Genomic DNA, 20,835 nt, shown 5'->3' with positions numbered 1-20,835 from the left:
CAGGCACGAAGAAGGAACAAGGGAGAGAGGAAAACTCCGATTCTATATCTAGGGAGAGGGGGAGAGCTCCTCAATTTTTTCTTCTATGGAGCCATGAAACAAGGGAGAGAGGGGCTCTCCCTCTCTCTCTCTTTAGGCTTGTTGAGATCTAAAATGAAGTTCTGTGCCCACATGATAGAGAGTGAATCGACATTTTCATTTGCAAAACAATCGACAAATATATTAAAATATCAATAATGTAGACATCTTATTATTATTAAGATCTTTTTAAAACTTATTTGTTAATTTAAATATTTTTTTTTTACAAATTTATTAATTTTTATGATTGTTTTAGAAATATCCATCAACATTTTCATAATTCAAGATTTTTATTTACGTCGAGGTTTAAAATTTTGGCATTACTTTTTTAATTATATATTTTATTTTAATTTATTCTATTGTTTCACAATATATACAATAAACTTTATATCTTGACTCTAACTCTGATATATGTCCAATTACTGTTGAGCTATGTTCGTTTTAGCAATTCTGATTCCAATTTAATAACTATGATTAAATATGTGTTTTAGTCCCTAATATTTAAGTACTTTTTTTTTCTATTTCGTCTCAATGGTTTACAAACTTTTAATTTAGTCCTTAATATTTAACCATTCTTCAATTTAATCTCTCACCATTGGTAAATGTTCAAATTAGTTGATAATAAACGTATATTGCATAATTATTATCAACCAATTCCAATTTTAACACGTGTAAGAGGCTAAATTGAAACTTTAAAATAAGATTAAAGGAGAAAATTTTGAAACATCAACCACTAAAACATACATACATATATATAGTAGAATACAATTAGTTTCTTCCCTCAACATAAAGGCATATTCTTAGTTACCCATTTACAATATCCCTTTCCCTTTGCCTTTTCCATCCCACCTTTATTCTTTGCTTCCTCCCTCCTCCATAGCCAATGGCTCACAATATAAGCTTGAAGAAAAAGAAAAGGCAGATTGATTTAATTTATTTGTTGAGCAGAAGAAGAAGAAGAAGAAGGATTATTGAAGTTGAAGGGATCTCCATTAATGGAGGCAGAAGGAGGATTTGTTGTACATGAACCTCCAAATGCTAAGTTTGAGTTCACTCCCACATGGATTGTTGCTGTTGTTTGCTCCATCATTGTTCTCATTTCCTTCTGCGCTGAACGTGGCCTTCATCACCTTGGAAAGGTTCATACCTATATAAATTTTTTCTTAATTTCATCCTTCATTATTCCACGTTTTTTCTCCGACTTACAGGCAAAGATCTTTCTTCTGAAGAAATATAATCGTCGGGATAGGTCTACTTGCTCCCGACGTTTTGAAAAAAATGTCTGGAAAAAGTTGGCCCTATTCACGCCTGAGTCCAATTTTTTCCCGACGTTTTTTAAAATGTTGGGATAGGTTTGTTTTTTCCGAAGTATTAAAATTCTAACTCACATCTTTCTTTCTAGAAAAACATGTCAAAATTTGTTAATAGGAGGTTGATGTACTGTTGAATTATGGTTTTGTTAATATATCTAGGGTTAAAAAATACTATTTTGGTCCTTGTACTTTGAGCTTTGATTCATTTTGGTATATATACTTCTAACTTTGATTAATTTTAGTCTCTATACTTTCAAAATGTCTGGTTTGGTACCTGTATTTTTAAAAAGTGACCATTTTTGGTCCCTTAATTTTATTTTTTGTCTTGTTTTTTCTACCACAACTTCAACACAACACAACACAATATATATTTATTGAAATGTAATCATGATTTTGTATTAAAATGTTTCCGTTATGTGTATATATAATTTGATCTAAAATTTTGCAAGTAACGACCAAAATGGTCACTTTTTAAAACCATTGGGACAAATAAACATTTTGAAAGTATGAGAACTAAAATGAACCAAATTTGAAAATATCACCTGGGCATCCAACGTGAAAGAAATGCGGATTTCTAGACGAGCGGGGTTAGATTTTGTTGATGGGTGTGAATTAGGTTTCATGTTTCAAATAGAATCGAGGAGCATATCTATGTTTTTTGGGAATGTAGATGACCGGAATCTATAGATGCCTAGAATTTTAGATGCTCGAAATTTTAGATGTCCGACATGTTCAGTTAACCATGTTTGTTTCGTAGGTAGGATATCTGAGAATATTTGGATAGACATGTTTGTTTTGCAGGATTTATTTTTGGGAATATGTTAAATTTATGGAATGTTCCAAAAATACCCTTACAAATATTTATATAATTTATAAATTCATTTAATATAATAGATTTATTTGAAATAATTTATTATTTATTATTTTTTATATGTTATTTTGTAGAACAAATTAATTCATATTAACTTAATATATATTTAATTTTCAACTTTAATGGTTTCCAAAAAGACAATAATATAATTTTTGCTATCTTGAGTGAAATCTATTTATCCTATCATCACATTATATTTTTTTAAGAGGAAAAATATAACAGCTATGTTGGTCGCAAGCAAAATGTTGCTTTAAAATTATATATTTATGATAATAAATATTGTTAATAATGTAATTCCTTACCAATATAAAAAATAAATGAAGATATTATATAACTTAATTGCAATTTATTTTACATGTAAATCTAATGTACAAATATATTTAATAGCATAAAGTTGTTTATTAGTTCTGAGTACATTAATTTATTTTAATTATAAATTTAAAATATTAAAATAAAGAAGGGTAAAATATTAAAATTAAAAAAAATTGATGAAAGAAAATATATGGAGAAAAAAAATGAAGGGCAAAAATGTAAAACGTGGATGCCTCAACAAGGGAATCTTGGAAACCCATGTATCAAAAGGGCATCCAAAACCCGTAAAATGCCTCCTCATATGGACATCTTATCTTACATTCCCGCAAAACAAACATGGAAATCCAAATGCCCGTCCAACGGACACACAACTCCTTTGTTTACCCGTTTTAACAATTTTTTATGGAAAAACATAACCTAATTGAGAATCTTTATACAACCAAGGGTAAAGAAGACAATTTTAAAAGATTAAAGACATTATGGATCATTTGTTGTATTTAGCCTAAGTTTTTATATGGTTTTTTCTTTGATTCAGTGGTTACAGCGTAAAGGACAGGATGCACTCTATGATGCCTTGCAGAAACTAAAAGAAGGTTCTCCCTCAATTATCATATCAATTTTTTTTCCTTTTTTTTTAATCATCATGACTAATAAAAGGACTAAGTTTTTTAAGTTTAATCCAAAATTCACTTAATAATTCATAGTAATTATTCAATTATATTCAATCACATGTTTAGGTTCACAATTAAGGTGAGAGTTTTGGACTGATAAAGGAGTTGTTAGCTTATTTAAAGATTTGTTTCAAAATTTTTGTAGTACTTAGTTAGATAATCAAAAGTGGTATTTGAAAATTAAAAAACAAACCAAAAAAAAAAAAACTTTAAAAGTACTTTAAAATGATGTAAAAAAGCACTTAAAAGTGATTTTGAATGACTTTTGAACTGAAAGTAATTAAATGCATTTTGAAGTCACTTTTGATTATTTTACCAAATATTATGAAATTATTGAAAAGATATTTTAATAGGCTAAAAATATTTTTCTACCATTCTAAATTAGACCATCCTAAACTCATCTTCAATTAATGTTTTTTTCTCCAAAGTGCTTATACAAAAATGATTCTAATTAAAACACTTTTTTTTTCTTCCTAAAATTCATCCTCAATTTACCATTATAGAATTTCAAAGTACTTAAACATCTTATCCATTAATTAATTATTTTTGTGATTAATATGAAAAAAAAAGTCTATTCTAACTCATATATAGTTAAGTACAAAAATAGATTGAAACGAAATTGACACAAATATAAAAGTACATTTAGGTCTGAGTCACGAAACACGATATAATTAAGAACTTCTTTTTTAGTACAACAATACAGGTAAGAAATTTTTTTAGTACAAAAATATAAAAAAAATATTATGTTTTGTAACTTTCACGAAACACGATATAATTAAGAACGTTTTTTTAGTAAAAAATATAAAAAAAAATGTTATGTTTTGTAACTTTCACGAAACACGATATAATTAAGAATGTTTTTTTAGTACAAAAATACAGGGTAAGAATCTTTTTTAGTACAAATATAAAAAAAAGGTTATGTTTTGTAACTTTCTCATTTTTTTTTTTTGACAGAGTTGATGATTTTAGGGTTCATCTCCCTGTTATTGACTGTGTCTCAAGGTGCAATTGGCCATTTCTGTATGCCCCCAGATTTTGCAAACTATATGCTTCCATGCAAGAGGAATGCATCAGTTGTTCATCATTTCTCATCTTCTCCTACTTTCATCGGTGATAATAATATCGGGCGTCGTCTATTATCGACGCAAACAAATGTTCAACATTGCTCACGAAAAGTAAGGACTCGTTCGATAACATTTTCGTTGCCTTTCTATTTCGGGTTTCTATCCCTAATTGCTTCCATCCTCTCCACTTCTAGAAACTTATGTATAAATTTTGACAATTTCAGGCCTTATGGGACAAAATTTGTGTGTGTGTGTGTTTTTTTATTTTTAAAATTAAGTTAGAATTACTTATATTTATGTTTTTTTTAAGTGTAGTTTTTCACTTTTTAAAAATACTTTTGAAATCTTAACTAAATAAAGAAAAAAAGAACAACAAAATATTGGTCTTTGAAAACTTTGTTTTAGTTCTCAAATTTTAGCTACTATTTTAAAATATTTTTTTAACATATAGATTAAAACATAAAGAAAAATATTATCAATAAGCATACTTTTAAAAAATATATAAGATATAAAAACAAAATGTTATGATTGACCCTTTAGACCTATGTTTTTTCACATGAAAAAAAAGACAGTAAGAAAATGTTAATGGAAAATGTCAATAGAAATATCGCTAGCAACGGAAATTTTACAAAAATTCATTAGAAATCATGGAAACTCAATTTTTTTTTTCCAAATTAACAAAGAAAGTTTTAGTTTGCTAGGTTATTAGTTTATCAATTGACATTCAAGGGTATGTACATTTTTAATATTTCTCGACATTTTTCGACGTTTTTCCGAGATTTTGAAAGAAAAAAAAAATTAAAATCCTCATATGAAAATGGTTATGAACAGGGAAAGGTTCCTCTGTTGTCGTTGGAAGCTCTGCATCAGCTGCATATTTTCATATTTGTGTTGGCTGTTGTTCATGTTATCTTTTGTGCTACTACCATGCTTCTTGCTGCAGCAAAGGTAATCTCACTCTCCAAAAAAAATCGTTCGTTTGATAACTTTTTCATTTTTTTTAATTTTCTATTTTAAAAAATTATGCTTATTTACTCACACCTTAGATTTAGATAATGATTTCAAAGTTACATTAGTTACTATCTATACTAACAAGATACATCTTCCTTTTCGATGACTCGATCATGAAAATTCCAAACTTAAGTGTGCCTCCTAGTTGATTTACTAAGAAGCATGTGAGTGTCTGAATCCTGAGTTTGATTCGGATTATACGAATCACTTATTCAAAATACTGTATAACAAAAAAAAGTAAAAGGATAATATATCTTTAACATTTATTTATATACGGTATAATATTGAATTAAGATCATTAAATCGATGTTTATTTATATAGTGAAAAAATACACTAAAAAATCTTGAAAAAGTTGGCTTTAAAGGCAGATGTAGGATAGTACATAAAAAATTATTGAATGAGATAAATTTAAAATAAATATGACTATATACAATTTTTATGGTCAGTAAAAGAAATAGTTTTAAGATTAATAATAAACTCAGGTTGGTTCAGTTCCATCCAAACTTATTTCGGGCGAACCTTTAGTCAACTCAACCCATAGAATTTTTATTTATTTGAACTCAATGCAAACAAAAATAAATTTATGGCCCAATCCAAATCGTATGAATTAAGTTAGGTTGATCGGTTTTTTCGAGTCATCGAGTTTTTGAACATCCCTGTCATGATGGATGAATATTACTTAATTTGTGCAGATACGACTATGGAAGAGTTGGGAGGATTCTATTCCGGAGAGAGGAGTTCAAATTTCACGATCTGGAAAGGGTAAATTATTTTTTTTGTATCCATATAATATTTAACAAACTTAAGACAAATATAAAAAAATATAAAAGTTTGAGATTAAAGTAGGATTTAAACAGAAAAATTAACGAATTACTTAAAAAAAAAAAATTATAACTATTGCATTTCTAAAATTTCATTTACCATCGGTTGATTTAATATGTTGAGCAATATATTAGTTTTAATGATTTTCAGCTAAATTATATAAAACAACCTCTCAATACATGTAGCTAATTATTCCAATTTTGTCACGTTATATAAGTGAATAAAGCATCTTGTATTTCCCTAATCTAACCGAGAAAACGATCCTCCAAATATCAAAATAATATGATATTGTCTATTTTAGACCGTTCACGACTTTATTTTTGGTTACATCTAAAAAAGTCTCGTACCAAAATGGAGATGTTTTCCCATACTTATATATTCATGATCATCCCCTTATTTAGCCAATATGAGGCTTTTGTTGTATTTACAACAATCCTCTCTTCGAATAAATTAAGTACCACCAAGCTTGATCATACCATGATTAACATCTTCCAAGGTTCACCCACTTTCTTTGTTCGATACCTAAGGATTCTACTGACATGACTAAGTCGGGGGTATGGATCTGATATCACTTATTAGGGACAACGAACACTTCACATTTCTACAATAGTATGATATTGTTAGTTTTGGGTATAACACTCACGACTTTACTTTTGGTTTTACCAAAAAAACCTCATATCAACGAAAATAATTGTTCTCATCTATATACCATAGATCACTTCCTTCCCTAGTCAATATGGAACTTTTTTTTTTTTTGCACTCTTTACAAATCCAACAATCCTCCCCTCAAACAAAGAACAAAGTACCACTATCTACTCGAGTAGTCATTCATCCGTCCACTCTCTGACTACCATGAGAGCTGAGAGCTCAAATCTCCAGGCACATTTGGATAGAGCACAACCACATAGCACACAATTACTACATCTTCTGAGGCTTACCAACTTCTTTGTTTGGCACTTGAAGACTTCTCCCACAAAGTTTAAGCTTTTTTACCATGACTTTACTGCCACTTGTTAAGGACAATTGATGTCCAACGATAGCCCCAAGTATCTCTACTATGGTATGATATTGTCCGCTCTAGGCATAACTCTCACGATTTTAGTTTCATCCAAAAAGCTTCATATCAATGATGATGTTGTCTCATACTTATATATCCATGATCATCCTCTTATTTATCCAATATGGAACTTTAGTCGTATTACCAACATTGAGCAAAGAGCTCACTCTATAATATTTTTGTCTTCCAATGCCTTCCCCCCGAGCCCCTCGGGGCAAGGTTTTTCTCAATCTCACTTAGGACGTTGTTTGAGCTTTTACCCAATCACTTCATTTTTGTAATCAATAATTATCTTAAATATTAATTAACTTTAATCCGACAAAGTAAATATATCTCAGCGGTAATTCATCCCATATGTTGTACTTAAAAAAGAAACTATAACCCCATACACCTTTATTTTTATTTTTATTTGTGATTTGTTTTTTAATTACTATTTTGTATTATTTATACAAGATTTTAGTCATCCTTGAATTAAGCCTTTTAATTACAATATTGAATTCTTCTTAATTTTTTTTCCTTCTCTACCCTTTTTAGCTTCTCAAGATGCCGAGTTTGTTGAACGTGCCCAAGGATTTTGGAGAAAAGCTGCTGTCATTGGTTGGGTGGTAATTAAACATTATCATGATTTTGTTTTCAATTTTTTAATTTTGTTTTCTTTTAAAAAAATTTTAAGTTCAAAGACAAATTATAAATAATTTGCCAAAATTTTTGGGATAGAAACTCATTTAGCAGAATAATTTTATAGAAACCATTTTTATATGAGGTATTTACATAAATAACATAAAATAAATATAATAACTCGATTTCAATGTGGTATATTTTAAAATTAAAAGAATCAAATAAAAGCAGAAACAAAAGTTAAATCTTTAAAATTAATAACAAAGTAAAATTGTCTGTAAATTTTTTTTAATGATTATTTTTCAAATATGACTAAAATTTTAAAAATAGATTACAAATAAAGAATTTGGAGTATAAATTTATTTTTGAAATATATAATAAATGTAAAAAAAAAGGCCTCAAAATATTGTTTTTAATTTTATTTTAGGTAGCATTTGTGAAGCAGTTTCATGGATCAATCACAAAGTCCGATTACATCTCTCTTCGACGTGGCTTTATCGAGGTTACAAATAATTTTCCCATCCAATTCTTTTTTATTTTTGTGGTTCAATATTTAATTTTATGGAAAAAAAAACGTTTATACTATATTATACTTTATGGGTATATAATTTGGCCCTAAATTTAATATACCCATAAAGTATAATATAGTATAAACCTATTACATATGTATGTAATAGGTTCTAGTTTCAATTTTACTCTAATCTTTTATTTTGTTTTCGAGTATCACTATTAGAAATTTTTATCTAAATATTATTTTAAAAAATTTGCTCAATAGACTAATGATAATTGGAAAAAAATCAAAGTAAAATTTAAACTTATAAAATGTGAGGCAAAATTGGTAATAACTCGGTTTCAATGTGGTATATTTCAAAATAACCCTGCTATCAAATTTTCTATTAAAATGAGTACGAAAATATAATGTGGCATGATAGGTGTAAAGTGGAAGTGCAGTGATGTATGCACTTGATGAGATGTAAACATAATGGTATACGTGAGCATAGGTTTCAATTATGCCCTTGAACTTTGAGGTAGGTTTCGATGATGTTTCTATCGTTCCAAAAGTTTCATTTTGACCCTTAACCTTTAAACTTATTTCAAAACTACCCTTTAGTTAGTTTCCTCTTTAAAATAAAGGTGGAGATGTGACATAATGGTGAGCTCTAAAAAAGAAAATTTAAGAGTCTTAGTCACATTTGAAATACGTCGTTGGGAGCAATTTGGGGGTTAGGGTAATATCTCCTCTCACGATCAAAATACCATGGGGCAAACAAAATTATTGAGGGGTAAGTAGACCATGAAGGACGAACAAAATTTGAGGTCTTTCTCTCACAATCAATTGACAAAAATTAAGGGTTAGGACATGGACGAAGAAGAGGAAGAAAACAATGCAAAGAAAAAAATGTTGATCTAATCAAGTTCTCTTTATCAAATGTCTGGAATGTCTCTTTCGCCAGGTTGAACATAACTCATCTTTGCCCCTTCATCCCTTCTAGGTCCCTTGATCTAGGACCACCTAATAATAACTTGAGCCTAAGGATTTTCTAGCATGATCAAATCCTTTTTTTTTTTTAAATCAGAGATCTCTCTCTTAGTTGGTGTACCATGCCCTCTTCCTATTTAAGTAGGGCTTTCGCTAGGCTTCCTCTAATTAAGAACAAATAAAAAAGACACCGATAAGTTAATTTGATCCTAAGTCTGAAGGTTGAATTTTACCGTCTTAAGGGTAGTAAATCTTGAGGTACTCAACATTCCAAGAGCGGCACAATGGAGGAGTGTAAGAAGGTGGGTAGTCAGTCGTTTTTGCTCTCGCCCTCCCATCAATTGGGTAAGAAAAAGAGCTCGAGTCAACTCTCGAAATGAAGTGATTGACCATCTCTTAAGCCAATGATATAACGTTTGGTGCACCAATTAAAAAAAGGGACCTCCAAGCCGAGGAGCTCGAATTTAAAAGCTTCGACAGAGCTTAGATTAGAAACCTAACTTGAGCGAGGTGGCCTTTGATAAATAAGGCTTCATTAGGCTGGAAAAATCCTTAGACCTAGCTTGATAGGTGAGCCACGGAGAGGACTTGGAAATACCCAAAATGAGTTAGGCAAAACCTCATCAATGAGACCTTACCCTTGCCTGCAATATTAAATTGGGAAAAGCTTTTCTCTATCCTCAATCTTATCCATTTTTATTGAGTTAAAAAATTGCGGACGAGGATTGAACTATTAATCTTAGAGAGAGTAATGAATGTCTTATCTACTAAACATTGCTCGGGTTAATAATGTTGTCCCAGAGAGAGGACTTGGAAATACCCAAGATGAGTTATGCCAAACCTCATCAATGGGACCTTGCCCTTGTCCGCAATATTAAATTGGGAAAAGCCTTTCTCTATCCTCGTTCTTGTCCCTTTTTTTCGAGTTAAAAAATTGTGGACGAGGATTGAACTATTAATCTTAGAGATAGCAATGAATGTCTTATCTACTGAATTTTGTTCGTGTTAATAATGTTGTCCCAATTAAATTTGGGAATCATTATCGTGCCCTCCAAAATGGATTCTATAGAGCAATTGTCTTTCCCTATGTTGAGCGGTGTTTGGCATATTTATTTTATGTGTTTGGATATTTTTTTGATTAAGACTAAGTTAGATGTTTCTTTTTAGATCGAGGAGTATGATTTTATCACTAGTTCCTATTCAAGAATTCAGTTAAGTAAAATGATTAAAATTAGTACTCTAACTTTATTATTATTATTATCTTTTATCTAGTGTTGTTTTTTTAGTTCAACAATAAATACAATAGAGATTTGATCCTCCAACCTTTTAGTCAGATATATGTCTAAACAAGTTGAATTATGTGTTCACGTTGACTTATCAATGTTGTTTACGATGCAGGAACATTGCCCTAGAAGTCCTAATTTTGATTTCTATGGTTACGTGACACGTACACTCGAAAATGATTTCAAGAAAGTTGTAGGCATAAGGTCAGATATTTTACAAAAGCATTATTTTTAAACAGCTAAATATATATATTATTTTTTAATATTTAGGTATTTTTTCAATTTATTCCCTTTTCATTATATCATTTTCAGTAGTAAAGGTTGAAATTGATTTGATAACTTTATATGATATGATCCTCACTAAGTTGACATAAGTTATGCGGAAGAATTATGTCCCTAAAGAGTAAAAAAATCAAATTTCTACTCAATTCTAAAAAATATTTAAATTCAAGAGACTGAATTGAAATTTTTAAACAACAATTAACTGTTTAAATAATTGAGACTAAACCGAAAACATACTCAAACATATATTAAAATTATACTACGTTTCCAATATTTGTTTTTAATTTCTAAAATTATTTTTCACTAATTAAAGTTTACTAATTTTCCATTAAAAGTGTCGATAGGTTAAATGGCTATTTTTTTTAATATCTCTTTGTTAAACTTTTATTTTTAGTTTGATTTTATTTTTTTTATTTTTGGTTTCTTTTTTAATGAATAAAACAGAATTACATTTCAGTAGTTTTTTTTGTTTATTATTCTTTTTTTTTTAATTTTCTAAAATTATAAATTAAAAAAGTAAATGTTTTCAATGGAAATTAAAATTTTAAATTAAATTTCAATTTTTTTTATCATGTTTATCTTTTAATTTTTTTTATACATTTATAAGTTAAGAATGCTAAAATAATCTTTTAGTGTATACTTTGGAAAAAAACTGAAAATTGAAACAAAAAACAATAACTTGATCTCGTTTCGTTGTTTCTAAAATTTCTACACAATTTTAGAAACATTTCTCATAAGAAATGAGAAACAAAATAGTTACCCAATGCTTATGTTTCTCAAAAAATTGAAAACGAGAAACGAGAAACAAGAAACAAGAAACAACCAAACAAATAACGTAACCCAACCCCGCTTAATATTTGCACAACCTACACAAATTATATTAAAATCGCTTAGCACATATTATATTCTACTAGAATTGGTTCACATGACACATAATAAATCACCTCAGTCTATTTTCTAAACACAAAAATTCAATTTTAACAGATTTTAAAAATCATTTTAAAAATATCATGATTCTTATGCATATTTTGCTTCTAGTTATCCCTTTCAAAATATATTACTTGTGTTATATTAAAAAAATCAACAATTTTTTGCTTCAATTTTTAAGTAACTTTGAATACAAAAAAATGATTCCTTTTGTTAAATAATAATGTAAATTCAATATTTTGTAGTTGGTATCTTTGGGTATTTGTTGTGCTCTTTTTGCTGCTTAATCTTGAAGGTAATGTCATGCTTTACCCTTTCTATCCACCAATTTTATCAATTTTATTTTACTTTTTTCAATAAACTTATTTCAAATAATTTTGCTAATTAGTTTTTAATTTGAATTGTAGGATGGCACACTTATTTTTGGTTGTCATTTCTACCACTAATTGTAAGTTTTTTAATATTAGTCTAATTGTTTTTGTAAAATCCAATCCATCGACAAATTTGTTTAAATCTAGAGTATACAATGTTATATGAGAAATTTTAAATATCTTGTTTCATAGCTGATCTATTTGCAAAGATATTGTAATAAAAATTATGAATATAACATTTTTAAAAAAAATAGTTGCAAATATAACATTTTTTAGAAACATAATTGCTCTTTTTGGTCCCTAAGTTTGTAAAATGGTTCTAAATAATAGTCCTAACATATTCTGATCGTTAGTTGACTAACATTAAAATAGTGTGGTAGTTAACGTTTTTATTATGATTGGACTTTTTATCTCATTCTCTCTTCTCCCTCCTTTTCTTCTCTCCTTCTTCTCCTTCCCCTTCTTCGGTGAACCGCCATCGCTCATCGTTCGTCATGTTGTTTTTTCGCTGTCGCCTCCTGTCGTTCTGCTCCCCCTCCAATGATAGCCTTCGTTGTCGTTTACAGATCTGAAAGGAGAAGGAAGTTCCTTTTTCCTCTTCGAGAACCAGATCTAAATGATGGCGAGTTTTTTTGTACGACAACGATTATTTTTTGGGGAGGAGCAGGTCAACAGAGAAAGGGAGGAGGGACCGAGAGTGTACATTTTGAAACTATAAGTACCAAATAGACATCTACTCCAACTCCTAGGGAGGAAAAGTGTACTTTGCTCCTTTTTTTTTTAATAAAAACTTATTTATCCTAGATTAACTTTAACGACGGTGATCTATATATGTGTATGTTATGTGATATTAATGGAGCATTGAATAATCTTATATGTCAAAGTGAGCATAACTCAGCGGTAATTGACATATATTTCCTAACTATTTTGTCTTTTTATTGTCCGGTTATTAAAAATTATATCCTAAATATAGGTTTTATACACCCTATGTTCTAAATCTTGAGTTGCACAAAGTTTAAGCTTCTCAAACACATAAACCAAACGCCTTGTGATTACCATTAATTTTAATCAGTTGTATGTTTTTGTGTAACTTAATTGTTTGGGCAAAATGATAAAATTGATACAGCTGCTGCTTCTAGTGGGGGCAAAGTTGGAATTCATAATAACCCGTATGGCTCAAGAATTAAACTTGAGAATAGAAGACAAGGAAGAACAAAAAGAACAAGAACAAAAACAAGAACATCAACGTACAAATCAAACAGTACAACATAAGAAGAAGAAACATTTTGGCCATGAAGTGAAGCCCTCAGATGAACACTTTTGGTTTGCTCGTCCTTCTCTTGTTCTTCTCTTGATTCACTTCATTCTCTTTCAAAACTCCTTCGAGATCGCCTTCTTCTTCTGGATTTGGGTGAGCGGATTTTTCTTCTCCTTATACTTTTCATTTTTGAGATCAAATATTCATATTTAGTCCTTGAATTTTAGAGAGCTTTAATGTTGTCATTCTATGTCGTGCATCTCTACTGGTTAATTAGATGAAGTTCAAGGATTAAATTTGTAATTTACCGGTTTTTCTTTCTTAAAAATACTTATGCTTTACGTATGGTTGAAAAATATTTGCAGACAACTTATGGATTTAAGTCTTGCATTATGGAGAAAGCTGTGTTCGTCATCACCAGACTCTTCTTAGGGTAACACTATTAACTTTCATCTTCTCGTTTTGTTTGATAACGGTTTTGATTTTAATTTTTTATTATAAAATATTAAACTTGTCCGGTAACCATTTCTGTTATCTAAAATTTTTAGAGCTTTTGAACATTAATGAATTCCTAGCAAAATTCCAATAAGAATTCTTATTGAAAACAAATTATATTACTTAGCCAAAGAAAACTAGCTAGATGTGTAAAAACAAAAAATCCAAAGCAAAAATAACCATTACATTTTTAGTTTTGTGTTTTAACAAATTCTTTAGTATACTTTTCACATTAATTTGCTTCTTAACAAATTTTCACACATAAAAAAAATTCCTTTTTTTTTAAAACAAGTCCTTTTTTGTTTTAGTTTTAATAACGGTTCAGAAGCAAAACAAAGAAACACATAGATGGAACTATTGCTTATAGGCTTTATTTTGAACGACAGACAACCAAAAACAAAATGATTATCAAACCCACCTAAAATTACTATCTAATATCAATTTTATATTTAATTGGCCACTAACATTTGCCAAAATTCTTCCCCACAGTGCACTTGTCCAAGTGCTTTGCAGTTACAGCACATTGCCATTGTATACTTTAGTCACTCAGGTTGGTTATACTAAATTATACCCTTTGTGTTCTAAAAATAATTTCAAAAGGCTCCTATAGTTTATTTATTTTATTTTAATTTTTGTGTGAAATCCTATAATATAATTTAGACCTGTTTGGTAAATTTCATGTTTATTGTTTTTTTTTGTTCTCATTTCCTATTTTTTAATCAAGAAAAATAGAATTGTTTGGTAACTATTTTTGGATTCTTGTTGTTTGAAAAGAAACACATTTAATAATCATTTATTATTCATTATTCTTTAAGAATTTAAATTGAAAAAGGTAAAATTTTTATATGAGAATTAAAATTTCATGTTATGTTTATTTTTATGATCTTTATTATGCATTTTATAGGTAAAAAAGTAATAAAATAATACTCTTATCTATGTTTTGAAAAAAAATAAAAAATAAAAAATTGGAAACAGGAATAATAGATAAGAAACTTGATTTTTCTTTTCTAAAATTTTATACAATTTTGGAAACTTTTCATGAAAATGAGAAATGAGAAATAAGAATAGTTACCAAATATTAAAAATTAAAAATGACAAACAAGAAACAAAAACAAAAATGTTACTAAACAAATCTTCTAGATCAAGAAACACAAACAATTACTTTTTTTTCTCTCTTAGACAAGAGGGAACATAGAAAAACCAAAACCAAAAGGAAATCGTAATCGTAATCGTACCAAACAACTAGCGAAATGTCGAATGTTCTTAACTAGTTCATATACCATTGTAACTTTGATTGATTTCATTCAATATTAACCTCATTTTGTGTGTTTTTTATCAAGATGGGAAGCACATTCAAAAAGGGTATGTTTGGTAAAACAATAGAGGAACTTCTAATTTCATGGGCCAAAGAGACAAGGCGCAAGAGAGAAGCAGCTGAAAAATCTGAGCAATCTCAGAGATCAACACACCATGACATTGCTTCTACTTCTCAACCATCATCTCAAGTTGTTCAAATTCCCCCAATCCATCACCCATCATCTTCTTCAATTTAATTTAACTCCTTTTAGTTAATCAATGACAACACTTGTTGATTTCTCTCGAGTATATTGAATTCTATAGGTGTAATTTAAAGATACAACGATAATTTTACTTTTGAATTTAACATATGAGGTGGAGGTTCAAACTTCTGCCTTTTGATCCAATATGTATGTCATAACCAATTGAGCTATGTTCAGGTTGGTGAAACAATAACCATTAAATGTTAAACAATACGTGCAACTCTATAGTTAATAGTATTTTATAACAATGGTAATGGTTGCTAAATTATGATGGTTTAATCAAGATTTTGACTAAGTTCGTGAAGTTTGGCTCGGGTGTTTGCTAACTCAAAAGATGAGCTAATGTGCTGGCAAGTAGAGGACCTGCAAAAAAGAATAAGCACTCCGACGCTGAAGTCAATAGCTGGCCGACCTATACTCGAGAGAGAATAATATAGTTTACGTACCTGAAAATGAGGCGGCTAGGAGGTCTCTATATTTATAGGTAGAGCTTCTGGCACAGTTTCCGACAAGCATCCAATGACTCTCTGACAGCCCGATAATCACGGCGTGTTATCATGGATTGTGTCGAAGTTCAGTTGCTCAAGGAGTGTCCTTTGGACTGCATGGTTGCTAACCCAAGCGTACGATATGGAGATTATGAGCTCGACTCGGCTTGGATGTCAAGCGACCCAGGTAGGAAGTGCAGGTCGGCTCGTCTTCTAGATGACTCACGACCGACTTTCATGGATCAATTTCGACTTTCTAGAGAAGTTAGATATACATTTACTTCGATGTGTGGACCTTCATGTTGGTTCATTACTTTCATCCTATGAGATGTTGGCACGTGGTTGGTGATAAATCGTCTAAAAAAATGATACTATATTCAAATAGTACATAAATATAAATTTGAGAAGTAATTAAAGTTAGTAAAAAAAAAATCAAATATTGATGATTAACAAGAAAACGTAAAATGAAAGTAAAATATCTCCCACTACATTCAATTCACCAAAAAAAAAATCTTATCGGCTGAAATTATGGTGCTAGTTTCACCTAAAATGAGGTCAAAGAAGTACCGTGAGTTGAATTGCTCAGATTAGACAACCAGACAAGATTAGGCTGAATCGACCTGACCTGGTCGAGCCGACCACCTGAACAAACTTGAGGAGACTACATTGATAAATAGGAGATGTCTGGGGTAGTTGCAAATCCATTATTTATGGTTAGAGAGGGCAAACAGTCATATATACATATAATGCTAACAAAATCATTTTTAACCCTTAATTTGGTAAGATGTATCAATTTTTACCCTAAATTTTTAATTTCATCTAATTGTACCTTAAAATTTAGTAAGTGTTCAATTTTTACCATCTAACAGATTTTGGTTGAAAATTTGTTGAAAAAAATATTCTCATATGTGTTAAATGAATTATAAAGCATTTATTCAGTATGACATTAATAGTATCTAGATAGAAAATACATTAGAGCTTATTTTTTCTATTTGATTGAAATTCGTAAGTTTAGGCGGAGTTATTTAATGGTTTATGTTGATGTCGGTTACTGGGTTGGTGCCACATGTCATGGGACTACCACATACATCTTCGTCTCCTAACTCGAAGTTCACGTACACAAAGAAAGCTTGCACCGATATGGAGCCCTATCGAATGCACTACTGTTGGCTTTTTGGCCCTTAATCTCAAGTTAATTAATTTTAATTAATTAATTAATTAATGTTTTGATGATAACAAACTTAATTATGTTATTTGACAATTTTAGTGTTTTTAAGTGTCCATAGCGTAGAACTTGATACGACTATTCCAACGAATTTTGAATTATCAAAATCGGAGTTCATTATGACAAAAACAAATTGATAGGAAAAATACCGAGAGGATGACGTAGCGGCTAAATCAACCAAGCGGACCAATGAAATAGCCATATGCAGCGATTGTTAAAAAAAAAGAAAAAGAAAAGAAAAAGGATTTATAAAAAAAAGAAAGAATTATGAAAAGTTACCTTGAGGTAACTTAAAAAAAAAAAAAAAAGTGGCTGTTGAAACAGCCGTTAGAAAGAGAATTTTTTTTAATATTATATTATGTTATATTATATTTTATATATATATATATATATATATTATTTTTATTCCATTCAATCTCTACCCTTCATTCAAAATCATTTTTAATCTAATGGTCCAAATTTAATTTAGATTTCAAATTTATTTTCAATTTTTCCTCTTCTATTTAAACATCCTTCTTCTCCCAAATTTGTACATCTATTCTCTCCCAATTTTCTCTCCAATTTCATCCATTGTTTATCTCTCCAAAAATTTCGATGTTTCTTTAAATTTGTTGTGAGAGATTTATTTTGAGAGAGATTCTTGAGCTTCCAATTTTATTTCTTTAGCGAATTTGAGGGCTTTTATTTGTAAGAATTTTTCTTACAAATTTGTGAGCAAAAATTTGTGTATCCACTCTTTTTAGAGAGTTTGTGAGATTGTTCTTTAAAATTTCATATTCTTTGTAATAGTTGCTCTTGAGCCCAAAAAAGAGCATTTGTAACGGTTTGATCCTGAACCATAGAAAGGATCGGGTTCGTTCTTGCTCCATGACTCCTACCGTGGAAAAAGTCAAAGTTTCTTAATCGAATACTCAAGAAGCGCTTGGGGAGTGGAGTAGGCTGATTGTTGCCAAATCACTATAAATTTCTGGTGTCATTTTCTGTAACCATACTCTATTTAATTTTTGCAATTAATTTTCTTTATTATAAATTGCATGAAATTAATTGATATAATTTGTTAATCATATTTATGTGCAATATTTGAGTGGTGAAATTAATTACGGTGTTTGTATTTCTAATTTATTGTTTAATTTGTGATAAAATTAATTGTTCCTAAAAAGTTTACTTATTTGTTTAAATTTGGGTCCACTGTGTTAAAAAGTTTAAAAAAGATTCATTAAACTCTATTCACCCCCTCTAGGATTGTCATACCGATCCAACAACTACGATGCCTAAGTTAGAACTTGAGATAGGAACAAACGGGTATGATACGAGTGAAGTAAGAGTGCGAGAAACCAAGGTGAGAAGAGACCAATATCCATAGGGATGACCACCTCAACACCAAAGGCTAGAGAGAATGGTGTCTTGTCTGTGGCTGTGGAGGTGGTGTCGTTGTTTGATCGGCTCATAGCACGCTCGACAATTTTTCTGTCCATGCTCCTTTTAGTCCATTCATTTTTGCTTTCAAGTTTTTCTTGATTATCATGTTGACAACCTCAACTTGCTCGTTGGTTTGAGGGTGAGTGGATGAAGAGCTATGGTGCCTAATGCCCAAGTTGGAGTAGTATAACGCTTAGAAAAGTTAGTGTTGTTGAATTGTTGTCTGTTGTCTAACACCAGGGTGTAGGGCATCCCAAGCCCGCACACTATATTCCTCCACACGAAATTGGTCACTTTCTGCTCTGTGATTGTCCTTAGGGTTCTATTTCCGTCCAATTGGTAAAATAATTGATCGCTACCATTGCAATCTTAGTTTGTCCATTATCCATCAGTAGAGGTTCGATTAGGTCAAGTCCCCACTGCTCAAAAGATTAGGGACCCATCATGCTTATGAGTGGTTCTAGCGGTTGTCTTAGGATCATAGCTACTCTCTTTCAACAATCACCATTTTCGGGTGAACTACTTGGCATCCTCGTGTAAGGTTTGGCAATAGTAACCTTGCTTAATCATCTTCCCGTCTAGGGACCGAGCACTCAAGTAATTGCCACACACTCCCTAATGGATTTCTCACATGAAGTATGCACAACCTCAAAGGTCAAGCACCTAAAGAGGGGAAGTGAGTAGCTACTTCGATACAGTCGCCCCTCGTGTAGGGTGTAGTAAGCACGGTCGCTCGGAGCCTCGTTCTCATGTAGGAAATGGATTATATGATCCATCCAGGAGCTTTTCCTAGCCCTGTCCTAGTCCAGCTCCATTACTTCCTATTGTATGACAATAGGCTGAGTGAGGACTTCAATGATGACTACCCGTGGTAAGTCGGTCGCATATGCCGCAGCTAACTATTCTAGAGCGTTTGTGTTGGAGTTTTGGGATCTAGAGATTTGTTTGATTTTTCCAACTTTCAAAAGGTGTTAAGTAGGCTGATCAACTTGGCTAGGTAAGTTTCTTCTTTCCCCTGGTACTTGACCAGGACTTGGTTGACAATTAGTTGGGAGTTGCTAAATATCGACAAGTGTCTCAACAAGTGTCAGCACCGACTTTGCTTTCCATTAATAGATTGACAATCAATGCCTTGTATTCGGATTCATTGTTTGAGGCATAGAAGAAGAAGCGCAGTACATAACAAAAGCGTTTACCATAAGGTGACGGAGTAGGAGACCCACGTCATAGTCTGCAAGGTCTTTTTGTTTTCGGATAATAGTAGAATTTCACCCTTTATTGATCTTCTTATGTTCTGGAAGGCCAAACAGTCCCAATTGTTTTATTTCCAACTGATTGTTGGAAATTAACGGTCTTGTATAATTTTCCCTTCCATAGAAATATCCAAACACAACAAAAAAATATGCAAATAAAAAGAAAAACAGTAAAGCACAAGTAAATGACACAACAATTTATACTGGTTCACCACTAAAGGCTACATCCAGTCTTCCATTCAAATGTGAGTAATTCATTAATAATTGTTTCAGGATTGGAATACAATAAACTCTCCCAAAAATATCCCTTAAAGGTTCCAACAAAAGCCCTATAGCTTCCAAGTAGTTTACACAATTAATACTTAGGTATAGGAATGAAAAAACACAATAGATCAAGATACAATTATCCAACAAAGACGATCTTGATCTCTCCCAATATCTCTGCTAATACCTGAGCCGCTGCCACAAAAACTGCTGCCAAAAATCCCAATTCGACTGCCCTTACAATTCTGACGCTCTTCCTTGTGTTCCACGGCCACCAATTTTTGGTTTCGCGGCTGCGACCCCAAAAAAGGTGTTAATAACATATATATATATAAATATATATGTTGTTGGTACGGCGGCAAGTGAGAAGGGAAAAAAAACCTAAAAGGAACAATATCGAGCTTCCATGTTGGGCCGATTAGATTTGGCTCCAACACCCAACACCGATTTCCAATATCTTTGATAAAAAAAAAGTGCTGCAAAACCATCGGACTCGAGGCTTTAGTAGGATTCATTTGTTTGAGTGCACATTCAATCTCTGTCCTACCAAAAGGAGCTAGCAACCTTGCATTCAAACGTTGTGCAGGTCTGCATCATATGGACAAGAAGAAGAAAATATGTCATCAAAATAAGAAACAAATTATTCTTCAACATGACCCATATCCTCTGTCCATGAGTTGTCTTCCGTCTCAATACCCTCTATTAAATTCTTT

The 20,835-nt window shown here is 30.8% G+C and overlaps 1 protein-coding gene across 3 annotated transcripts; it reads left to right on the top strand.

Moving 5' to 3' along the window:
- Window positions 1-610: 610 nt before the first annotated feature.
- On the top strand, window positions 611-15,617 carry MLO13 (Seven transmembrane MLO family protein). Of its 3 annotated transcripts, XM_022293247.2 has the most exons (14): window positions 616-1,217; window positions 3,110-3,167; window positions 4,200-4,420; window positions 5,141-5,257; window positions 6,014-6,083; window positions 7,735-7,805; window positions 8,246-8,320; window positions 10,697-10,785; window positions 12,036-12,085; window positions 12,198-12,238; window positions 13,288-13,572; window positions 13,785-13,852; window positions 14,404-14,464; window positions 15,255-15,617. In XM_022293247.2, exons 1-14 carry the CDS (start codon window positions 1,074-1,076, stop codon window positions 15,465-15,467), a joined length of 1,563 nt encoding a protein of 520 aa, XP_022148939.1. In that variant the 5' UTR covers window positions 616-1,073; the 3' UTR covers window positions 15,468-15,617. The 3 variants fall into 3 exon arrangements, with proteins under 3 accessions (XP_022148941.1, XP_087977364.1, XP_022148939.1); XM_022293249.2 differs by lacking the exons at window positions 14,404-14,464; window positions 15,255-15,617 and having other exon boundaries at window positions 611-1,217; window positions 13,785-13,856; XM_088121238.1 differs by lacking the exons at window positions 10,697-10,785; window positions 12,036-12,085; window positions 12,198-12,238 and having other exon boundaries at window positions 614-1,217.
- Window positions 15,618-20,835: the final 5,218 nt, after the last annotated feature.

The sequence above is a fragment of the Momordica charantia genome, assembly GCF_013281855.1.
Source record: "Momordica charantia cultivar OHB3-1 chromosome 2 unlocalized genomic scaffold, Mcharantia_2.0 BLBB01000002.1, whole genome shotgun sequence".
In the NCBI taxonomy this organism is placed as follows: Eukaryota; Viridiplantae; Streptophyta; class Magnoliopsida; order Cucurbitales; family Cucurbitaceae; genus Momordica; species Momordica charantia.
Note: the sequence above shows the minus strand (reverse complement) of the source record. Positions and strands in the feature narration are given on the sequence as shown.